This window comes from Diadema antillarum, unplaced genomic scaffold (genome assembly GCF_040938485.1).
Source record: "Diadema antillarum isolate AM-2024a unplaced genomic scaffold, OU_Dant_1.0 seq00000248_RagTag, whole genome shotgun sequence".
NCBI lineage: Eukaryota > Metazoa > Echinodermata > Echinoidea > Diadematoida > Diadematidae > Diadema > Diadema antillarum.
In genome coordinates, this window is record NW_027271292.1 from 427,274 (window position 1) to 450,000 (window position 22,727).

General features: G+C 36.0%; 1 protein-coding gene across 1 annotated transcript in view; it reads left to right on the forward strand.

Annotated features, from left to right (window-relative positions):
- The first annotated feature begins 9,748 nt into the window (after window positions 1-9,748).
- LOC139729637 (embryonic protein UVS.2-like) overlaps window positions 9,749-22,727 on the forward strand; it is a 13,922-nt gene continuing 943 nt past the window's right edge. The window contains exons 1-2 of the mRNA XM_071640564.1: window positions 9,749-9,770; window position 22,727. The exon at window position 22,727 is cut by the window's right edge and continues 335 nt beyond it. Of these exons, the coding sequence (XP_071496665.1) occupies window positions 9,749-9,770; window position 22,727 (23 nt within the window). The remainder of the gene's footprint in view (window positions 9,771-22,726) is intronic.

Sequence of the window (22,727 nt, forward strand, 5' to 3'; positions counted from 1 at the left end):
CCAACTCTCGAGCCATGTCTTTTGGCTGTCACGCCATAACGCTGGCCTTCATTTGCATATCATAATTATGAATGTTATTAGAAAGGGGCAGAATATGATTGGTGGCCATTGATAGGTCCTTCCCATTGGTACTGCATGGCTGCGTGAGATGGGGTGGGTACAAAAAGATATAGTCAAACAACAGTTATGAACTATAGTAGGAACAAGAAGAAGCAAAAATAAAAAAAAATGTCACTCCGTTACCATAATAATGGAAATACCCATATAATCATTAGAAATATATACATGTATATAAATATATATCATCAGCATTAAGGATGTACCAAAATCTTCGCACAATTTTCTTTTAACAATGTTTAACATGCAGTCAAAAGAATAGCTGATATCCTCCGCAACTCTCAATATTTGTATACTCATTTGTGTTCCACGGACAAATCTCCAGGTGATGGAACCCTTGGTTATTCATGAGTTTGTTGTCAATTTTTTCATTATCTTATATATTTTTTTATTAAAAAAAAAACGAAAAAGCGCGTGTGTGCGTGTGTGTGTGCGGGGGGGGGGGGGGTGGGGATCCGCGGCCTCTGTATGATATTGCTGAAAGGCATACATAACCTCTGTTTTGGAAGTTAACTTGGCAATTTGCTGTCTCTGCATTTTCGCTACCAAAGAATTCATTTCAGTCATCGAAAAAGAATACGAACTCAACTTACTCAAGGACATCTGATCTGCTCAAATCGTTGATGTTAGCAATGAAGCAACAAATGACGTTACAAATCACCTTCTGGAACAACACACAGTTTATTTCCTGTAAACGAGAGTTTGAATAATGTCTATTCAAGAAATCAAAAAGTGGTTTGTGAATCGCTCCAGTGCCTCAAATCCCCTAATGACTTCGCGCCTGTAAAGTAAATTGTCATGATTGATTGCGTCGATGACCCTACAGAATTCTTGGTATGAGCAACTTTTATCATCGACCACTGAAGTAGAGAATTGAATCTTGCTTCCGGATTACTTTTATTTTAGATTCAGTAATCCTACAAGACTCGGTCAAGCATAATGTAGCGAGAAAAATACGGTGGTAATGTCCCAAGGATCACATCTTAATGATTTCCCCGAATGAATGTACAGGTATACATGCAACAACAGATATAGCATTGTTTAATGGTCTTCGTTACGCAAAATAATAAAAAAAAAATAAAAAAGAAGATTTGCTTTTTTGCCTAGGAGACGCACATAAATGGTGTTGTATTTTAGCCGTATTTTCATAATGTTGTCCGCACATTCTCGGGATATTCACCGGATACAAATTAAAAATAGACAATAAGTTTTGTTTTATTTCACTTTTTATTACCATTCTGTATGCAATTTCCTTCAGTTTTCATTTTTTACTTCCTCAAAACCTTGCGTAAAAGTGACCTTGCTTAGTCATGCTCCAAAACTTAACATTTTACTATATAGTCCAGGCTAGAAGGCACCCAACCTTGTTTTTTGATATATACAATGTTTTTTGATGGTTTCTTGTCAATTCGAGGGTGCTGATTCCAAATCCGATTGATGCCACTCGCTTATAAACCTTGAGCATTTTCGGCAAAATGCAAAAATCCAAAATGGTAGCCAGATATGCTAATTCGGCCATGATAAACACAATAACGTGCATTATATGACCAATTATTCCACCAAACTTTGTACATTTCTGTTCCTGGAGTTACTCCATCTGCATTTGCAAGCGAATTTTCACTTCATATAGGTTCATTTAGCATTTAAAGCTAATTTTTTTTATTCAAAATGGCCGCCATTCCTATGCTTATGTAGTATATGAATGCCAAAACATATGCCTGGAAATATAGAACAAATTCTGTATTTCCAGTCCCGTACCTACGCTATCATAAAGTGTTGCATGTGCAATATGTTGGGTGTCACTTACAATATATAGGGGGCCTACATATATCAGCATTTAATATTCATAAACCTTACGATGTTGAACACAATTTCTCATATATTTCATTTTGTCTCAGCAAAAGTCTCAACAATATAAGTTCACTAAACGTCTCGCAAGGAATCAATATACCATCATATTCTACATGCCGGCCAAATATAAAAATGTGATACTAACACGATATATTAAGGAGCCTAGATACATGGTATTTATCAAATAATGTTGAAAATGGAGGGGAAGCTAGAAAGCAAAGCTTGTATTATGCATTCCCCTAAAACCATATCAACAAAGTACAGAAAAATCATATACAGTAAGTGCAGAGATACACGGTTGCAGACAAAAACACATCGGACATTAATGGCACAACTAAAAACCCTTTACATTGTACATTTTTTTTTCCAGCAAGCAGTTGGGGGGGGGGGGGGGAGGGAGCAGTCCTGAGGCGAGTTCGAAATGGATCATAACCTCCATCACTTTGATATGATTTAATTTAGAAATGCCGCCTTGATATTATCGAGCAAACCTGATTTTCTTCTTGAATTAAAACAACAAAATCTGTTGAAAGCATAAACGAAACTGTCCTAATGCAATACCGTAGAAACTGTTCATTAAACATCAACCAAGGAGCAATGTGAGATACCTCTTTCAGTTCTCTCACAGTTCCCAGGTGTTGATAATAAACTTTGACATCATGATCTCATTCAGTCTTGGCTTAAAACTAAAACTGTCATTTTTATTGTCTTTAAAGAACCCTTTAATTCTATGTTTAGCAGCAGGCGACATCAGCCCCAAATTTGCAGAATTCTCAGGCTAAAGATGCATATTAGTCCTGCAATTGTTTTAATTGCAACCACATCTGGTGATGTTCAGCATTTCCTCTTGGGTCAGAGGGCGATTATTTGCTATAGAAACAAGGTGAAGACATGAAGACTTGCTTGATGACCACCCGTTGAAGCCCTGTAGCTTTGTTGCCAGGCCAGAGACAGTGTTGTAGGTAACTTGGGTGGTATCAGAGATGACATCAGACCAGCATCTGTACCAACCTGTTTTGGGGTCAAAGCTTTCAAGTTACAGTAGGGAAGTCTAGGCTTGTGGGATTTCAGGCGCATTGATGGCAGGTTGTTCAAGGGGGCATTTCATGAAGTGTTTTGTCAGATCTTTTCTTTTTGACAAACTATAAATAAGCTATTAAATCCTTGCATCTGATTGGCTGAGAGCAAATTTGTCAGACAAATTTGTCAGACAAAACGCTTCATGAAATGCCCCCCCCCCCCCCCCCCCCCCCCCCCCCCCCCCCCCATGCTATCGTGTTTGGAAGGTCAGGGTATGCGTTGACGGCACTGGTGACACTTGCCAGCCTTTCCTTCCAGTGTGAGGGAGAGTGATCGAGTGCCAGTGAAGGAGGGTGGACTTCCTTAGCCTATGCTTGGAAGGCTTGCCACAGAGGGCTACCTTGAACATAGCGTTGGCAAGATGGTTACTAAGATGGAAGGCATGGGTCTGATGATAATTTAATAAAGGTTGGGGCAAAGTCTCCAGAAGATGAAGTACTCCACTATTGTCTTGAGATGGGCCAGTACTCGGCTCATGTCATCCAAGGACTTTCTATGAGACGTAAAGGCAAGATCATCTGCAAACTTCCTCCGTGAAGTGAATGTATGTCACCACATATATGTTAAAAAGACCTCTAGTGGAGTTAGTTTACAGCCACCATTAAGGAGGCCATCATTCAGAGTCCTAACACAGCTGCTCTGGTTACCGAGAGCAATCCTGAATCTGCAAATGCTGAAGATTAAAGACAAGCAGTGTGAAGTTGTTATAACAATGCTTTCAGAATGAGGCAGCACTGTACAGATCTCAGAGTCTCCCTCGACATCATAGGCCTATACTCAAACACATTCACTCCGAAAAAAAAACGGTGGTAAAATGCATCTACCATATATAATTCATCTGGGTTAACATTAAAACTTTGGGGCATTGTTTTCATTTCAGAGATTTGACAATACACTGTTCAGGAAGTGAGGTGGTCCCTTTTTCCACTTTCCCCTGCCTTATGTTCTTTCTTGGATGAGGGGACTGAAAAGTTTGTATAATATCGCTTTTAGATAATGTAGAACAGGACAGTTAATTGGAAATTTCACTTGTGTCATCATCTAGGATTCAGCCTTTTAATTCAGTAAATCAGAATGAATATTTTGATGTTGAACATCTCAAGGCAAGTAAGTATCAAATGTTCATATCTAATAATTCCTGATAAACGATCTTGATGTTGGCGTCAATTCAAGTTTTGGTGGATTTTTCCAAATACCCAGAGAAAAATTCAGATTGAGGTAGCAAATTTGGATGTTTGCATCAAAAAATAAAGCAGCCTTTGTTATTAACAACCTTCTGATTTACAATCAGCACACAAATTGGTAAACAGTGTACCTGAGTGACAGGAAAAAAAAAAGAAAATTTGTTTATTTCACACGCTCTGCCGTTCATATTGTGCAGGGGTATATGAGTGGCATCCATTTTGAAGTTTTGTATTAAAAAGAATAACAATAAGCCTAAAAACAATAAACTTCTGTTTGTTTGCTTGTTTGTTTGCTTGTTTTGGTAGTGGCACTCATCAGATTTGCATTGCACATGCAAAACTTGGTAAAAGCGTAGGTATGTGACTGAAAATTCGTCTTCTATTTCTATGCATATTTTTTGCCATTCATATAGTACATGAGTACAGGAGTGGCGGCCATTTTGAATTGAAAATAAGCTTAAAATACTAAATGTACCTCTTCAAATGAAAAGTTTCTTGCATGTGCAAGTAGAATTACTCTAGGAAAAAAAAAATTATAAAATTTGATGGAATAATTTGTCATAAAATTGACATAACTGGGATTATCATGGCCAAATTAGCATATCTGGCGGCCATTTTGGATTTTTGCGTTTTGCCGAAAATGCTCATGGTTACGCGAGTGGCATCAATCGGATTTGGAATCAGCACCCTCGTATTGACAAGAAACCATCAAAAAACATTGTATATATAAAAAAACAAGGTTAGGTGCACTTTCTATGGAGCCTAGCCTGGACTATATTCAATTCGCAATTCGCGTTTATTTCATTCAAACAGATAAAAAACATTCAGACAAAGTATATAAATAAATTCAAATTGACAATAAAAATGTAACAGAATGTGGAGACAGCAAGAAAAACAAAGTTTTATAAGCAGCTGCCACCATAACAAAAGCATTATAATAAAAGTCATATTAAATTGTACAAATAAATATGCATAGATATTAAGACCAAAGAGATTGAAAATACATATTCAACAATAGACACATAGAGACAAAACAAACAAACAACAAACAAACACAGAGTAATACCCGAATGTGTAGATTACTTTTCTTTTTCCAATAAGAATAATTTAAATCTTCGTTTAAAAACATTTAAAGATGGACTCATTTTAAGTGACTGTGGCAAGTTATTCCAAATTAGAGGTCCTCTATACAAAACAGAATATAAACCAACATTTGTTCTATTAAGAGGTAAATGATAATTCAGAGGATTTCTCAAACAATACGAATGAATAGCACTATTTAACTGAAACAAGGAAGAAAGACTTGGGGGAATACAATTTTTAAAACATAAATACATAAATACACCAATAATATATTTGTTCAATTCAAAAATATCTAAAACATTACATTTCATAAAAAGAGGTTTAGTTGAGGCAAGATAATTGGCGTGACATATAATTCTCACTGCTTTCTTCTGCAGACGGAAAAGTCTGACCATAGAATAATTTGATGTATTTGCCCAAGCAGTGTTTCCATATTGAAGTTGACTTAATATAATAGCGTTATAAATCATGCATAAAATATTGTGAGGAAAATATCGTAATTTGTATAAAATACCGATACATTTAGAAATTTTATTGCAGACTGAATCAATATGTTTATGCCAAGATAATTTATTATCAATAATGACGCCAAGAAATGACAATGAACTCGTAATTTTTATAAGATTGTTATTCATATAAATTGCTGAATTCTGTATATCAATTTTCTTATTAGTAAAAATCATACATTGAGTTTTTTTCACATTCAAAACTAATTTGTTCATAAGAAGCCAATCATAAATTTTTTGAATCTCTTCATTAAAACGTAACAACAAAGTATTAATATTATCATCAGACATAAACATACTGGTATCATCTGCATATAAAATGAACTGTATTTTTTCTGTGACATTGCAAATATCATTGATGTAAATGAGAAATAAAAGTGGACCAAGTATTGAACCCTGAGGCACTCCACATCCCAGGCTACACAACTCAGATTTACATCTATTAACCAATACAAATTGTTTCCGATTATCCAAATAACTTGAAAACAATTTGAACAAATTACCTCGGATACCATAAATATATAACTTATCTAATAAAATAGAATGATCTAAAGAATCAAAAGCCTTGCTTAAGTCTAAAAACAAACCAATAATTGATTGATGAAAATTAAGTGCATTAGTTACTTTTGAAATAAGGTTAATCAAAGCATGGGACGTGGAGTGCCCAGAACGAAATCCATATTGACATGGTGTTATTATATCATATTTGTCTAAAAATAACAGTAATCTATCATATATACATTTCTCAAGAATTTTAGAAAAAACAGATAACACAGATATAGGTCTATAGTTATTAACATCATGACTTGGACCACTTTTAAAAACTGGTATAACTTTGGCAATTTTAAGTTTGTTTGGAAAAATACCAGTGGATAAAACACAATTAAAAATGTCACATAAAGGATAACAAATTACGTGTATTACTTTTTTTACAACAGCTATATCAACGTCATCATAACCAGAACTTGAACCATTGTCACAATTACATACAATCTTTACAACTTCTCCTGGGGTAATAGGGCTAAAAAATGCTGTATTCTCATTTTTCTTTACAAACTGAGTATAATTATCATTAGTACAGACTTGAATTGTGTTCTTCAAATACAAACCTACATTAACAAAATGATCATTAAAAACTTGAGCAATTTCTTTACTTTTTTCAACTTTCCTATCATCTGCCATAAGATAATCAATACTAGATTGTACATTCCTTTTGCCCAAAGCCTTATTAATAAGTTGCCAAGTTTTTTTAATATCAAATTTAACTTCCCAAAACCTGTTCTTAAAAAAGTCATTCTTAACACGCTTAATCTCATTATTCACTTTATTACGAAATTGCTTATACACCTTTTCTCTATAAATTGTTGGATTTTTAATGTATTTTTTATATAAAACATACTTCTTATTACACAATTTTCGTAAATCATTGTTAAACCACGGTTTATCTATACGGCGTTTACATCTGCACTTCTTTTTAGGAAAACATTTATCATATAAATACATAAATTGAAAATAAAAATTATCATATGCAATATTAGCATCACAGTTATCCACATGCCAATTAACTTTCAATAATTCACCAAGAAAATATTGCATATTTCTCTCATTTATCAATCGTTTCTCAAAATATTCAAAATTAGCACTTTCACTCATTTTGTACCGCCTCAAACAAAAAACTGGAAAATGGTCAGATACATCTGCCAAAATAATACCAGATACCAAATAATTCATTTCATTAGTGAATATATTATCGATTAGCGTAGCTGAATGATTTGTAACACGTGTGGGAAAGTGAATAATTGGATAAATAGCTTTAGTCATAAACATATCAAGGAATTCATTAACTTGTGGGCAAGAATCAATATCATATAAATTAAGGTTAAAATCTCCTGAAATATACAATAACTTATTTTCCTTAATAATATTATCTAATATTGCGTTCAATGAAAATAAAAATTGAGGCAAGAGAGCATTTGGCGGTCGATAAACAGTAGCAAATATAATATTTTTTGGTTTAAAATCAATTTCAATAAATATACATTCAATCCAGTCTGTGCATAAATCTAAATCAACTCTCTGTACAAAATTCAAATCATCGTGGATAAAAACACCAACTCCTCCCCCTCTGCGATTGTGACGAGAATTTCCAATAAAATTATAACCTTCAATATCAAACTTAGGATCATCACTTTTTAACCAAGTCTCGGAAATTCCAATAACAGAAAATTGTAAATCAATACCACTCAATAATGAACACAGATTATCAAAATTTCTTTTCAAACTTCTTGAGTTTAAATGTAAACAGGTGAAACCTTTCTTGCACAAAGACAAATTGCTATTATCCTCTAAAAATTCATTGAGTTCATTTGGAAGAAAACATTTTTTATTAGAGTCAGATGAATCATTACAGACAGAAGACAAATATTCATTAATTTTGAAAATATCATTTTCTTGAAGTTTTTGTTTATACAAATCAATATCAGGCATTACAAGGACAAATGTTACAAATTCAACCAAAAAAAAAAAAAAAAAAAGAAGAGAAAGAATGGACACTTAACAAAAGAGAAGAATAAAGAAAACAAAACAAAACAAAACAAAATCAAAGAATCTCAAATTCAGACACAATGAGAGGGAAAAAAAGAAGAAAGAAAAATATTAACCAGGTATGTGAATATCAGGAGCGAGTAAAAAACCATCGGGGATTATCGTAAAGATAACTTGCAAAATTACATGTACATGTATATAACGATTGATACTGTTTAGAGACATAATACTAGACAACTGAAGCATTACATTGGCAAAGTGTAAGGCTAAACGAGTTCAACGAATCATCTCAGTGAGTTCAGTTCAGACAAGTTTCTGATGGGTTTCTTGACCAGGCGACCATTGTCTTGCTTTACCATTGCAAAGACACGGCCATCTGAAGTCCATGAGGTAGTTACACTTGTGTGACGGGATGTCTGGGAAAGTAGATCAGCGTTTTTCTTTGTCAGATCTTCAACAATCACTATGCCAGAGCCTTTCAGCTTCCTACGGTTCCTCATCATCTCGAACTTGGCCTTGTAGGAAGTGAACTTCACAATGATGGAAGGTGGGGAAGCTCGACTCGCAGCGTTCGCGTAGGATGGCTGACCATCAGGCAACTGAGAACGACGACTAGGTAGGCGATGGGATCTGTCAATGTCGATTGGCCTGACAGTGACTCCAATGCGCTGGGCGATGTCACACACGACTTGGTCTGTGTTTTCACCTGGAGAAACCTTCACTCCTTGCAGACGGATGTTGTTCCTCCGGGAATATTGCTCGATGTGCTCAAGTCTCAGACTGGCATCCTGGATCTTCGCTGAATTGCTTTCGACAGATGACTCAAAACTGCGAAGCTGGTGAAGCTTGGAGTCGACGGCAACCTCCAGCTCATGTAGGGCTGCCATCTTCTCGTCCAGCAGTTCACAGAATCTGTTTTCACTTCTCTCAATAGCAGCATGTATCTTCATCCTTTCTGTCTCCATGGCTGCGGTAACTGCATTCTGAACCGCATTCTGAATTACAGCCTCGATGCTTTTGAGGTTATCTGGGCTCAGGCTGAACGTTTTGGGCAGGTGTGTCACCGTTGAAGGAGGAGTGCCATGAGATCTACATCTACCCTCTTGAACAGGCGTATGAGAATGAGAATCAGACTTCATTCGAGGCCGTAGGTTGGGTTTTCTCGTATCAGTTTTGTCGACTGACATGATGAAGGTTTCAAGGTAAGTATGACCGATACACAGTAACACGAAAACACTCTGGTGGGACTATTCGAGAGACTGGTACGTATGACGTATACACTAACGCGAATACATAGGTATGGGACACGGTTTACGTTCAAACCTCTGATATGCGTGTTCAGCTGATAAACAAATTCCGTGTAAAGTAAATTTAGGTCCCCCGATGGTTTCAACAGGTTGTCGAGGTGAGTCTTTGCTACATCACAGGTAGTTGATCAATGATGCAGGTAGATTTAGGATTCTCACAAACACGGAAAACGGAGACTGAAACGGGTTGACGGCATTGACTGCGTGCTTAGGGCTTGATGAACCATTTCCAAGTCATATAGTGTGCAGTTCTTGAATTTAAAATGATCAGGACAATTTCACTGATGGCTTCGACGATCAAAGCACTCTACGTACAGAACAATTCAGAAACATTAACATTTTTAATCACGGGATGACTATGGTTTTGTTATTACTGTGTCCATGGCAACGGCATATACAATACCTAAAAAGTCGGGGCGGGGTGGTGATATGACGTGATATTGAAGGACACATTCCTCGTGTATCTATGCTATTATAATGATGCTAATACTGATGATAATAATGTGATTTTTATTTTTTTTTCCATGGTAGCCTCTTCAGTGTTGCCACTGCTCTACCAGAGGGTCCATGAATTATTATCATCCTATCCAGGTACCCATTTCAACACCTGGGCCGAGAGGGACATGGGGGGGGGGGGGGTAAAAAAACCTTCTCCAACTCGGGTCCTCCGATCTAAAGTTAGGAATCTTATCCACTATACCACAGTGTCCCCTCATCGTTCTTCATGTAGGCCCACTTTCCAGTGAAGCTGTGGTTTGGCAGGTACTACGTATTAATGTCGCTACAGTTTTGTATGTTTGAAAAACCTGAAGCGTTGGGATTAACAAAAGAAATGAGAGAAAAGCAAGTTGTTGTTGTTGTTGTTTCCGTCTTCAGATGAAATATACACAATTTGCAATAACAGTGGCGGATCCAAAGGGGGCGCACCAGGCGGACGCCCCCTCCTTATTGTTTGTTAAAACAAAATAAATAAAATGGAAAAATAGGGGAGGCGTGCGCCCCCTTTAATTTTGTAAAGGCGCCTCCCCTTTACGGAATTCCTGGATCCGCCCCTGAATAAGAATACATACAGTTTGGAGATTGCCCGTTCAGTCATAATTCCAAAATTTGACTGTTCTTCCATAGGGTCCGATAAGAGAAAAGCGAGTGACAATTTAAGTGAAGAGAGAAAATTGTATCGACTGCGACCGAGGGCCGGTGCTTATAATGCATTACACTTCATACCTGTAATCTTCAAATGCTACTTAGTACGTGCAGTACTATATGTGTAAATTTTATCCGTTATTCGTACAACTTAAAAAAATGGTGTAATATCAATGGAGGTCAATTGGGATTGGGCTTTTAACTTTCTGTGAGATACCAAGAAACCACTTATGAAATAGTATAGAGCATACCATCCTACGAGGACTTCAAAGTTTATTTGATGAAAATCGGGTTTGGAATGGCTGAGACATCCGAAAACAGTCCAAGTAAAACAAAGCGATCGACCCACCTTTTATTAGGACTGCTCTGTTTTGGATATCTCAGCATTTTCTAAACCAATTTTCCTCAAATAAACGTTGAGTTCCTCTTGGAATTACATGCTCTTTCAAATTTCATAAGATATTTCCCCTTATGTCAAAAAAAAAATGCGAGAGACCTGCAGTTTTAAGGCCTATGATAAATAAAAAATATTGCAGCTGCTTATCTGTTTTCATTAAAAAAAAAAAACATTCTTATTCAAAATCATGACACCATCTTACCATATTAAGTGAATTTTCCAGGAAAGTAGGGCCTACGCACACACACAAGACACACACACACACAAGACACACACGCACAAAACACACACACAAGACACACACACGCACACACACACACACACACACACACACACACTCACACACATTTACACATGCATTTTATGCATGTATAATTATAACACAAATCCAAATCCCGCATGTGCTGGCATTCACTCTGTTAAGAAATTCTTATTCAAGAAAGTAACAACCGACATCTCGATTCAATAAGCGTATTGAGCAGATACATTTACGCACTCTCATTACACAAAACAAACCATTGTCAAAGAATGCCAGTAAACTTGGATTACATTAGAGCAAACTGGTTTTAGCTATAAATCAGCATTGACGCCTTTTACAAGCGATCGATTTCTGAACATAAATATCAATTTCTGAACATGAATAATCTTCCTGCTGACCACGTTTAAAAGATCGTGACTATCGCACTATTATATGCGGCGTCGTTTTATAACCAATTTAAATTGCGTGCGCGCAAGTCCTGAGCTTTTATACCACTGACTGGACGAGGAGGAGAGTATGGTATAAAAGGCATGGTCCCTCAGTCTGACTGGATACAACGATAGGTGACTGGTCTGAAGGAGGTTCTCATTACCTCCACTGAATTTCTTTCAAGTTTCTCTGCCTGTATAGACACATCGTAATCGAGATCAAGACACAGACCTGTAGATCGTCTAACTGGTGGGCCTTCCTTTCGCCACCATGCTATCAGGAAGCCAAAACTTGGTGCTCTTTGGCGTTTTTGTTTTTATGATACATGTCGAGGGAAATTCTGTTCATGGTGAGTATATTCTTATCCTAAATATACTCTTAATTCTCATAAAAAGAGAGAACCAGTCACTAGAAGTGGGAGTTGATGCGGAGTAACGTAGAAAATGGAAGTGAACACGATGTAGACAACACGGTGGTAAATATCGTCAGACAAACAAGGAAAACGTTAGCTACGTGCGGGATAGATGGCTTATTAAACCACAACATAGTCAAATATTGTCTTCAATCTCGTTTGAGAATATGCCGTCGTTTCTTTCAAATTCCCCCAGAACTGTTCATATCATGTTTTTAGCTTTAGAACAATGATATTTTTTTAATTGGTTTATTGGTTCCTGTATTGTCATTTTACATGTACGTGTATATATCTATACATTGTTCGTGCCATACATAAAAAATGAACGATTTAAAGTTGTTAACATTTTTTTTTCTCCATTGCCTTTACACAATGTACTGCAAAACGTTGATTTTTATCAATAATTTCTCATACCATGGAGGACTATTTTGCACAGGCATGTTAACTTTCATTTCTTAAGAAAAGATTTGAAATTTATGTTGATATATTTTTTAATCGAAATAATATAGAAAAGAGGAAATCTGTATCACTGTCTGTGAAACACGCCAGAGGAGCACATAGCAGACGACATTACATCGGATTAAGATTCCTCCGAGGCGCCTTGGCATTACAATTGTTTTGCGTATATTACAAGACTCCAAATGACAAATTTAGCGATTCGCGCCCAAATTTGGCATGGACTGTTGTCGTTTTTCTTCGCAAATTTTTCTCGATTGACATGGCAGATTGATTCCATATGAATGCTCCTTTCATGTGTTTAAGTATCGGGGTAAAACATGACAGACATTGTGCAACTAATTGTCACAAACCGAAGAAGGTCGTATAGATTGAGAGATGAGGATATTACATTTCTCTTTCACTGTATTTACCTTGTCCATATTGATTGTTATCTTGTTTTAATTCTTCTTCTTGTAAGATTTAACTTTTCAAAATTAGTTTAAAAATATAAGTTATTAATTAGAAGATAACAGAAATAATTTAAAGAAATCGTTTTAAAATACCACTGGAGATTTCAGAAGATCTATAGCATGCCGCATCTCATCTTCGTCTGTTTGGCGTAAAGACATATTGCAAAATGTCGAAACGGCAATTTGTATCAATGTCATCAAGGGAATCATCATTTTCCCAATTCATAAATGACCCTATTATGTTTAGGATGTGCTATTGCGCTATACATACAACAGAAATTATATGTGTCCTTTTTAGCAAGCTGTGGGTGTTTTTTTTCTGTCTATGTTGTGCCTTTGCACGACGTTATGAGACGGGGAAAATGCTACAATATTTGACCCCCCCCCCAAAAAAAAAAAAAAACAACAACAACAACAACAACAACAACAACAACACAAACACAAACAAACAAACAAACAAACAAACAAAACAAAACAAAACAAAACAAAACAAAAACCGGTATAGATGCGGTATTGCGAACAGTGGAAGCAAGGACACCATTAACAATTTTGTAGTCTTAAAGAGACAGTACAGTATTGGTGGAGATGAAAATTGGGCTTTTAACTTTTTGCGAGATACCAAGAAAACACTTATGATAAAGTACAGAGCATAACATTTCAAAAGGAATTCAAAGTTTATTTGATGAACATCCAAAAACAAAGTAAAACAAAGCGATCATAATAAAGTGAGGGTCCCACACTTTATAAGAATCACTCTTTTTTGGATATCTCAGCCATTTCAAAACCAATTTCTATCAAATAAACGTTGAATTCCTCCTAGAATTACATGCTCTTTCATATTTCATAAGAGGTTTCTTATTATCTCACCAAAAAAGTTAGAAACTTGAAATTAGGTCTCAACCAAAACTGTATGATCCCTTTAATATGTCAATTAAAGGGTGTGTACAGTTCTGGTCGAGGTGAGGATTTAGCTTTTAACATCTTATGAGATATTCAGAAACCACTCTATGAGATGGCAAAGGGCATGCAATTCTAAGGGTATCAAAAGTTTATTTGATGAAAATCGGTTTTTAAATGGCTGAGATATCAAAAAACAAGGTGAAACAAAGAGATCCTAATAAAAGGTGTGGCCTGTCGCCTTTTATTATTATCACTTTTTTTGGATATCTCAGCCATTTCAAAACCGATTTTCATCAAATAAACAGTAAATCCTTCTTAAAAGTACATGCTCTTTCATATTTCATAAGAGGTTTCTCATTATCTCACTTAGAAATGTTCAAAACATGAATCCCATAACTCAACCAGTACTGTACAGTCCCTTTAAAATCAATCAAATCCAATAGAAATCAATTTTGTGTTTGATTTATACTGTTGCAGGATGGACATATGACAATTTATCCCTGTAAAGATTTACCGATTACAATAATGCCTTGAGTAAATTTCATCCTTACAATTGGAATGTCTTGTTGACATGTTGAAAGGGGGAAAAAGTCCTTGTCCTCTTTTCTTTGCTAAATGTAACTTGCAAGAGTGAAGGCGGGAGTTGTATATAAATAATATGTTAATATAATAATACATTGTGCTACGTTATACAGGGAATATAATCATAATGCGCAGCATATTGGCAACATGAAACTCATATACCTTGAACTAGATGGTGCACAGGACTCCTAGCATAGCCCCCCCCCCCCCCCCCCCCCCCCCGGGACTTAGGACAGTGTGAACAATGCCATGGGGTTTTCTGCATGTGCCAGTAGCACTCTGAGCACAAAAATACTTGTTTGTTTGTTTGTTTGGTTTATTTCTGCATTTTCTTTCTCCGAATACAATTGCAAATGAAAACAAAATGATACAGATACATACAAATCAATACAAAGAAAAATCATTTACGTAACAACATTCAGTCTGAAGTGGCATAATTATGAATCAAAATAACATATTAAGGCATACTGTATCTATTAACAAAGGAGAAATCAATACAGGGGACCGTCATCATAAGCAGAGCTTGACGTGGATGAGGCCCTATCTGAATATGTGATACCAATGTAATACAACACCAATTATATATGTACTCATAAAACTCTTAATCTTAATACACAAAACACATTTTGCTACAGAAAAAAAAACAGAAAAGAAAAATAGTGACTTGGCGCTTTAAAACAAGAAAAAAAAAAAACCAGCACGCAGCACCATTGACTGCTGCATGGTATAGTAGACAATAAAAGTGTAGGTGTGTGCGAGTGATAGTGCGTCGTGTGTGCAGGTGACAGTGCAAGAGAGAATAAAGGCTGTAGCATGCCTATTTTGGGGGTAAGGTATACGCTTTAATGAATGTATGCAATATCATTATCAAAGAAAGGAACGGGAGGGAATGAAAAAAAAATAAAAAAAAACACTTTGCATGGATCAGGGCTTACTGAGACTTCAGAAAAAAAAGAAGAAAAAGTACATTGATCAAAGACTACTAACTGGAAACATATTTCAATAATAAATACTTTTTTAAATGATCTTTAAAGGAAAACAGTGAAGTACACTGCTTTAATTGATCAGGTAGGTTATTCCAGACATCAATAAACAGTCGAACGTGCTAATATCTCAACCACAAAATGTGTATCATTATTGTATTGCCATGACCAGAATCTCATCAGGCAAAATTCTGAATAACAGTAGGCCTACAGTGCATGTAATGAAAGGTTGATATCAAATAAATTCATATAAACGTCAACCTTCCCGGCAACTAATCTAATCCTAATATCACAAGCCACGCACCACCACATCATGTGTTTGACACAGTGTTCCTTTCTGGACTGATACAGGGGCTGCAGACCTTTGTGTGTGTGTGTGGGAGGGGGGAGGGAGGGAAGGTGGGAATAGAGGGTACTTTTCGTGATTTGGTCAAGGGTCAGTGAAACCCCCGAAATAATCGGAAGGTCGTGGGTTTTCATGCTTTTTCCATTTTATCGATTTTATTTCATTCTATTTGTAAGGGCCAAAAAGAGGTGGTTGCAGCCCCCTCCCCCTTTCCGCGTCCCCTGTGATTTAAGTGTTTGAATGATTTGATCGTTTGCGCATATTTTGATTAAATTCGTTAACCAGTATCAGTCACATAATTTCGAAGTAACCAGTGGAAGCCCCGCATCTACTCGTGGTGTGCCATTAAGATAAACCCCGACGTGTTTCAAATTATTCTCTATTTTTGCTGCAATATTTTTACCACTCTGCAATATCTAGGAGCTGAGGTTGAAAATGTATACTATAGATTCCCCATTTTATGTAGGGGATAAATGGAAAAAGGGAGGGAGAAGTGACGAATGAGGTTCGGATTACCAGGGTTGTCTCGAGTTCAGAAATACATAATGAACCGACAGGAAGCTTGCAAATTGGTCTTTAAATATCATTACCCCATGGCCTAGAATTGTCTTTTTCGTATAGGGTCTGCAAAGGTTTTAGTTCTGGTTGATCTCAACAATGAAAATTTACCTTTAGTATGTTGCCACTATGACTTAACGCTATTTATTTTTCGTTTGAATGCATTCCTGAATCGTTCTGTTTCTCATACTTTATTCTTTCTAGTCGAAATCTGATGAATATAGAGAAGTCGGAGTAGCTGATGAGTGTTGTTTTTATCTTTATGCATCCGTTAACATCAACATTCATGTATACGAGAACGGAATATCTGCATTTTGGTATAATATTCACATCCGTCAATCTCCCGTGGTGGGGTCCGGCCCGTGGTAGAGACATCTCTATTAAAATGTCAACATGTGACATAAAACCTGTTCCTGTACAAACTGTATGCTGCAATGTTGGTTTAGTTCAGTTTCAGTTTATTTTATTTACTCACGGCAATTTGCTTCAGCGAAGCTGTTCTTCTGCAAATCTGTGAACAACATAAAAACAAAGGAAGTATACAAACCTGCATGTACAATAATTAACAAAGAAATAAGTGTCAGGTTACAACAAAAACAACGAAACGTTGTTTAAAAAAAGCTAAAATAAGGGAAAACGGAGCAAATACAAACCGTAACATGTTATTTTAACAATATAATATATATATTTATAGAGAGAGAGAAAAAAATCCTGGGCAGTTGCTCATGCTATAGCAGAGATATATCAAGAGCTCGTTTGAAACTGAACAGAGAGAGCTTACTTTTCAAGTCATAAGCTAACTGATTCCAACTCTAGACTCCACTAAAGGAAAGAGTTCTTTTTCCAACTTCTGTTTTAACCTTACAAAATACAAATTTCTTCATACTGTTTCCCAGAAAATGATTCGTTATATAAAATATAATCATAGTCTGGAAGCATTCCATTAGAAATTTTATACGTAACATGCAATAATTGTTTATACATTTGTTTTTCCAAAGTATCTAATGACAAACAATTGTAGATTGCTGAGGTCGAGTACCTTAGCTCAACCAAAAGGACAGTTTTTAAAACTCTATGTTGAACAATTTGCAACTTTTCAGAATCCGTTTTTCTCAGATTACCCTCATATAACGCTGCAATAATCGAATTTACTCTGAATAATGGACTTATGAAATACAAAGGCATTTTTTTTCAGTTTTTACAAAATCGTATTCTTTGCAATAAATATAGACTTTTTTACTGCGTTCTTTATCACCCTATCCACCTGTTCTTCTTCTCGAGAGTTTGGTTTCTTATCCTCGACATTACTCCTGTAGATAAAACTTAACTTGCTGCTATTGACAATCACTCGTTTGTATTATGAGGTACAACAAGGGCCATGTATAATTGTGACTGCTATGCAACAATATAAACATATTACATCTAATCAAGTGATGAAGAGAAAACAGTGGGTGTATCATCAACACTTTGTGCAGTCTAAGTTCACCAATCTCAGACGGTAAACTCTAATCTTACTAATGTAAGTTTCGCCTCCACTTCCGTTCATGCTTATTGATTTCCTTGGGACAATGAAACCAGAGTCAATTTTCAAGACCTTTCTGCGTTATTACCGTAGAGGCTTTTGTCTAGGTGATTCTATACAAAGTGAAGGTTATTGATGGACCAAAACCCTTATTGTGTGGTCTATAATAGATTGCCATTCATGTTGCCATAATTTGTGCAATCAACATCTTTTCAAAATATGCTGCTATGCTCGTGAACGTTGCATTGACTTCAATGACTTGCATTGTACCATTGAACGTCTGACAGACAAATCGCACACCTTTTTGGGTTTTGTTTGTGTGTGTGTGTTCTGTTTTTATACAATGTGAATCATTACCGCAATTTAGGAGTTATTTGTCGCCAAATATAAGTACTGATAAACACCTCTAGCTTCACTTCATGGGGTAATTCTTGATTTTTTTTTTCATTCTTAGCTCTTTTCGTTGGAACAAAAAGTGATACCTGAAAGCTCCATGTGCTGGTTTGCTGACTCAGAGTAGGGGCTGTTTAATAGTTCGAGGACAGCGTTTTTGTTTTTTTTAGCATTTTACATTTTCATGGTCGAGTCGATTATCATAATTATGTTATGATTAAAGACCAGTTGACAGGCTTGCTTTGAAAAACAATCACTCCCATTGCTCTTCGTTTCGTCGTCATAAATAAAACAAACACCTTGCTGAATTAGAATCAAATTGACTTGCATCTTCCGATGAACTCTCGAATGTATTCCATGGTGTCAAATAAAAATATATATAACTGCGGTACTAGCTTTAACTAAATTGTCCCTTTGTTACGCCGATCGTAACATTCTGTGTCCGTCGGCATAATCAGAGAGAGTGCCAATCAAGCCGATTGGACCGTTCGAGAAGAATAATTGATTGCTTCTTTACGGTCACTGACTGCACACACTGGCATTTATTTCAGAGAGGAGCCGCAATGTAATATTGCTCGTACTCTGATTATTTTGTGTTTATTTCTTCACTTCCTATGCCAGAATTTCATTTTTTGAAGGCAAGAGAATCGAACACTGAGTAAATTAAGGTCCGTTGGAAATTGGGAAATATTGCAATCATACATTTCTTTCAATCGCCTGAGATTTTTACGTTCATATCCGCGGTCCAGTGTTCATTTTCTGTGAATCGTTTTCTACTGTTGTCTCTTCATTGAGCTTTTCTTGTGATAGTTCTCCAGGTATGTTTTCACGAAATATGATGCAATCATGATACCAGAGTAATTCAGAGAATCGATCCAAATCACCGATAATGAGTAGTGAAAGCCCAGTTCAGTGACTGGAAAATTCTGCACAGATTCCTAAAGAAAATTTAGTCCAGCACTGTAAGGCAAAAATAGATACCCGTACATATTCAAGAGGTCTTGTCGACCTTGTTTAAAAGGGGGCATAACACACAAACGCATAGGATAAAGATAACAAGACTGCGAATATGATAAAATATGAAACGGACTTTGATGTGCCCGGATTTTTTTATTTGCTCGGTTTCTTACTGTTACGTCTTCAACACAACCATCTTACTTTTAGGATTTTACTTTATACGCGTTAAGATGATTCTTCCTTTCCAGCCTTCGATGGATTCTGCTTTTAGATTCCTTATGCAGTATATTCATGTTCCCTTTGTTTCATTAGCTCATATACAGAAAAAAAAACCTGCTTTTTTTTAAACTTGAAAGGTATAACATGGATACCACTATAAGAGAGAGAACCGAGAAGATGATATGTTGGAAAAGAGTTTATTACAACTAAAAATGACTACGAAATACAATGAATTCCACTTTTCTACTTTCCGCCGTCACATAATTATGTGTTATGTATTTCTTATTAGATTGCCTACAAATAAAAGGAAATTCAAAAGTAAATTTGGAAAACTATTCCAAATAAAGCCGATGTCCGTCCTTTTGGGTTTGGATATTGGAATCATTAAAGTCATCGATGTGCTGTTAATTGTCAGCGTGTTAATTCTAATGATAAAAAGGCATCATAACGATGATTATAATCCTATACTTTTATACCTAACGGTTCTGTGATTGTGTGTGTGTGTGTGTGTGTGTGTGTGTGTGTGTGTGTTAATCACCTATATTTCTATTTGACAAGGTTGTGCCAAGTCGTACATTCTGGTTAAAGTGTCGACGTAGTAAACACATCTTGTTCAAGGACATGAAAACAGAGGCCTTCCTCCAAACTATCTATCACACATCTTGTCAAGTTATGAGAGCCGAAGTCATTATATATATTTTTTTCCAATATCTACCAATGATTTCGAACCAATCTCTATTTTTTTTTTTACTGGATTTTTAATTCAAGGATAAAGTTATTGTTCTGAATAGTTAAAGTTATATCTAGGAAAATCACTCACTGATGTTGATTTCCATGCTTCATTAGATGATGCTAGGTCAGGTTTAATTTGATTAGTCCATGTAATTTTGCTATGTCAAAGAAAGTGATTTCGTTCGTGGCCCATGTATGGATGCTGAAATGCTGTTCTTCTGCTGTTGTCCGTTAAGATAAGTTTTCTATATCTGCCGTAAAAAAAGTATGAAGAGATAGGCACGTGATGGGGGAAAATCAAATTATTCAACAACAACAAAAAAAACATACGCAAAAATGAATATGAAGGTCTAACCCGAATTATAAAGTATGTTGTTCTTCTTCTGGTTTTAGTCCATGTCCTTTACTTCTGAAGAGTATAGATACCCTAACACAAGCGCATCACATGCCGTGGTCATGTGCAAATCAGGCCTGGTGCATTAGCCTTTCAGTGCAAATGAAATTAACGGTTTGGGTGGGTAGGGTCCCACCTACGATTGGGATTCTTGCCTCCAAGACTTCTGCAGATATTGTGGAGATAGCGTCATAAGGAAGATGAGGGGGGGGGGGGAGGGGAGCATTCCAGATCCTGTTCACTTATCTCTTTAAGATTTTAAAGAGCAATGACGGACCTTTTTTCCCTTAATTTCGGTTATGACTTAGGTGGAATTGATCATTGCACATATTGGTTTATGAAAAAGGCGACTTGAAGGTACTGTTCACTATTGGGAACAGTGATTTAAAGATGTTCCAGATATCACTTTTGATGCATACTTGTAGGTCAGTTGTATCACAAAACATCCTACCATATTAAAAAAAAAAAATCGCAATAAAATCTGAAACATGAAAGAGATATCATTTTATTTCTCAGTAAACCTTAGCTGTAGACGGTTTAGTCTAGAAACATTTTGTATTGTAACTACTGTTCACATTTTGTATATTTAACAAAATCTACCATTGCTTATACCTATTCAAATTTTCACATTGATAGTTTCTATCCCTAACTCGCATTCTAGAACTATTTTGAAGCACTAAAGCTGGGCTTTAGTTTCATATGCAAATGATTAGATAGTGTCTTTAAAGGTTGTGCTTTCCTTTTCATCTTGAGGACATTTTGTTCAATGAGATACATGTATCCTTGAAGAAACAAGAGGAGAATTACATAGAGAGTGAGTGATAAGAATGAGTGAGAGAGAACGTAAGGAGAAAAAGGTGGGGGGGGGGTAGAGAAAGACAGAGAGAAAGAAGAAAAAAATCAAGCGATGTTTTAAGCCACAACTTGCCAGCAACTATAGTACAGTAATGTTTTCATTTCCTTTTTCAAATTTCTCCGCCTTTTTTTTTCTCAAGGATTCCATTAGAAGCTTTATGAGAGATTAAGAAATTGTTATTTAGACACGAGTTAGAGTGAAATGAGGACGAGGTGAGAAAAAATCCATATTTCCAACAAAGGAAGAGCCCATTTGGAGGCTTACTATCCTAAAATCAATTAGTTTTCTTCAAAGTGGTTACACTGAAAGCGAGATGAAAACCTTTCTCTGAATTCATTTGCAAGTTTTCTGTTGGTGTACCCTGTCTTCAGCATTGCCCTAAATACTAATTTCTTTGAAGTTTCTTTTCATGCGGACTTTAGACGGTAAACGTGTTATTGAGAAAAGCGATTAGTGGATCCATTTGAAAACTCGGAGCGACTGAAAAAAAAAAAAGAAGAAATATAATCAAGCAGTGGTCGGATCTCTAGATATGTCCAGGGGTCCGCTTTATGAAGTCATCACATAAAAGTCTTTACACAAATCTCAGAATGACAAAAAGTCGCTCATATTTTATAGCTATGAGAGACTTTTAAAGAGAAGTACAAGTCATTTCATGAAGTCTCCCATAAATGGACCCCTGCATTTTAAGATTCATGCCTGCTCATCTGTTTAGGTTTAGGTATTAGGTAAGGCCTCCACCACCCAAATAACACGTTTTGATGGATCAGTTTGTTCTTTTGGGTATAAATTGCATCACTTATGAATGTTTCAGTTATGATTATGTCAAAGTGTTTTATCTATGTCAAAGGGTCTTTTGAATTCTTCTTTTTCGGGACTGAAATTTTTCTACCTCTCGCTTATTTTTTTCACTTTCTTACTTCTCTGTAGAATTATTTTGCTCTTTTTATTTAAGATGTTTCTCGATTTCTGCCAGCATTTTTCGCAACTTCAAATCTTCCTTTTGTATCGAATTGTGTACGTGAGTGAATAAACAAATAATTTCTTATTTTTTCTTAATTCAGT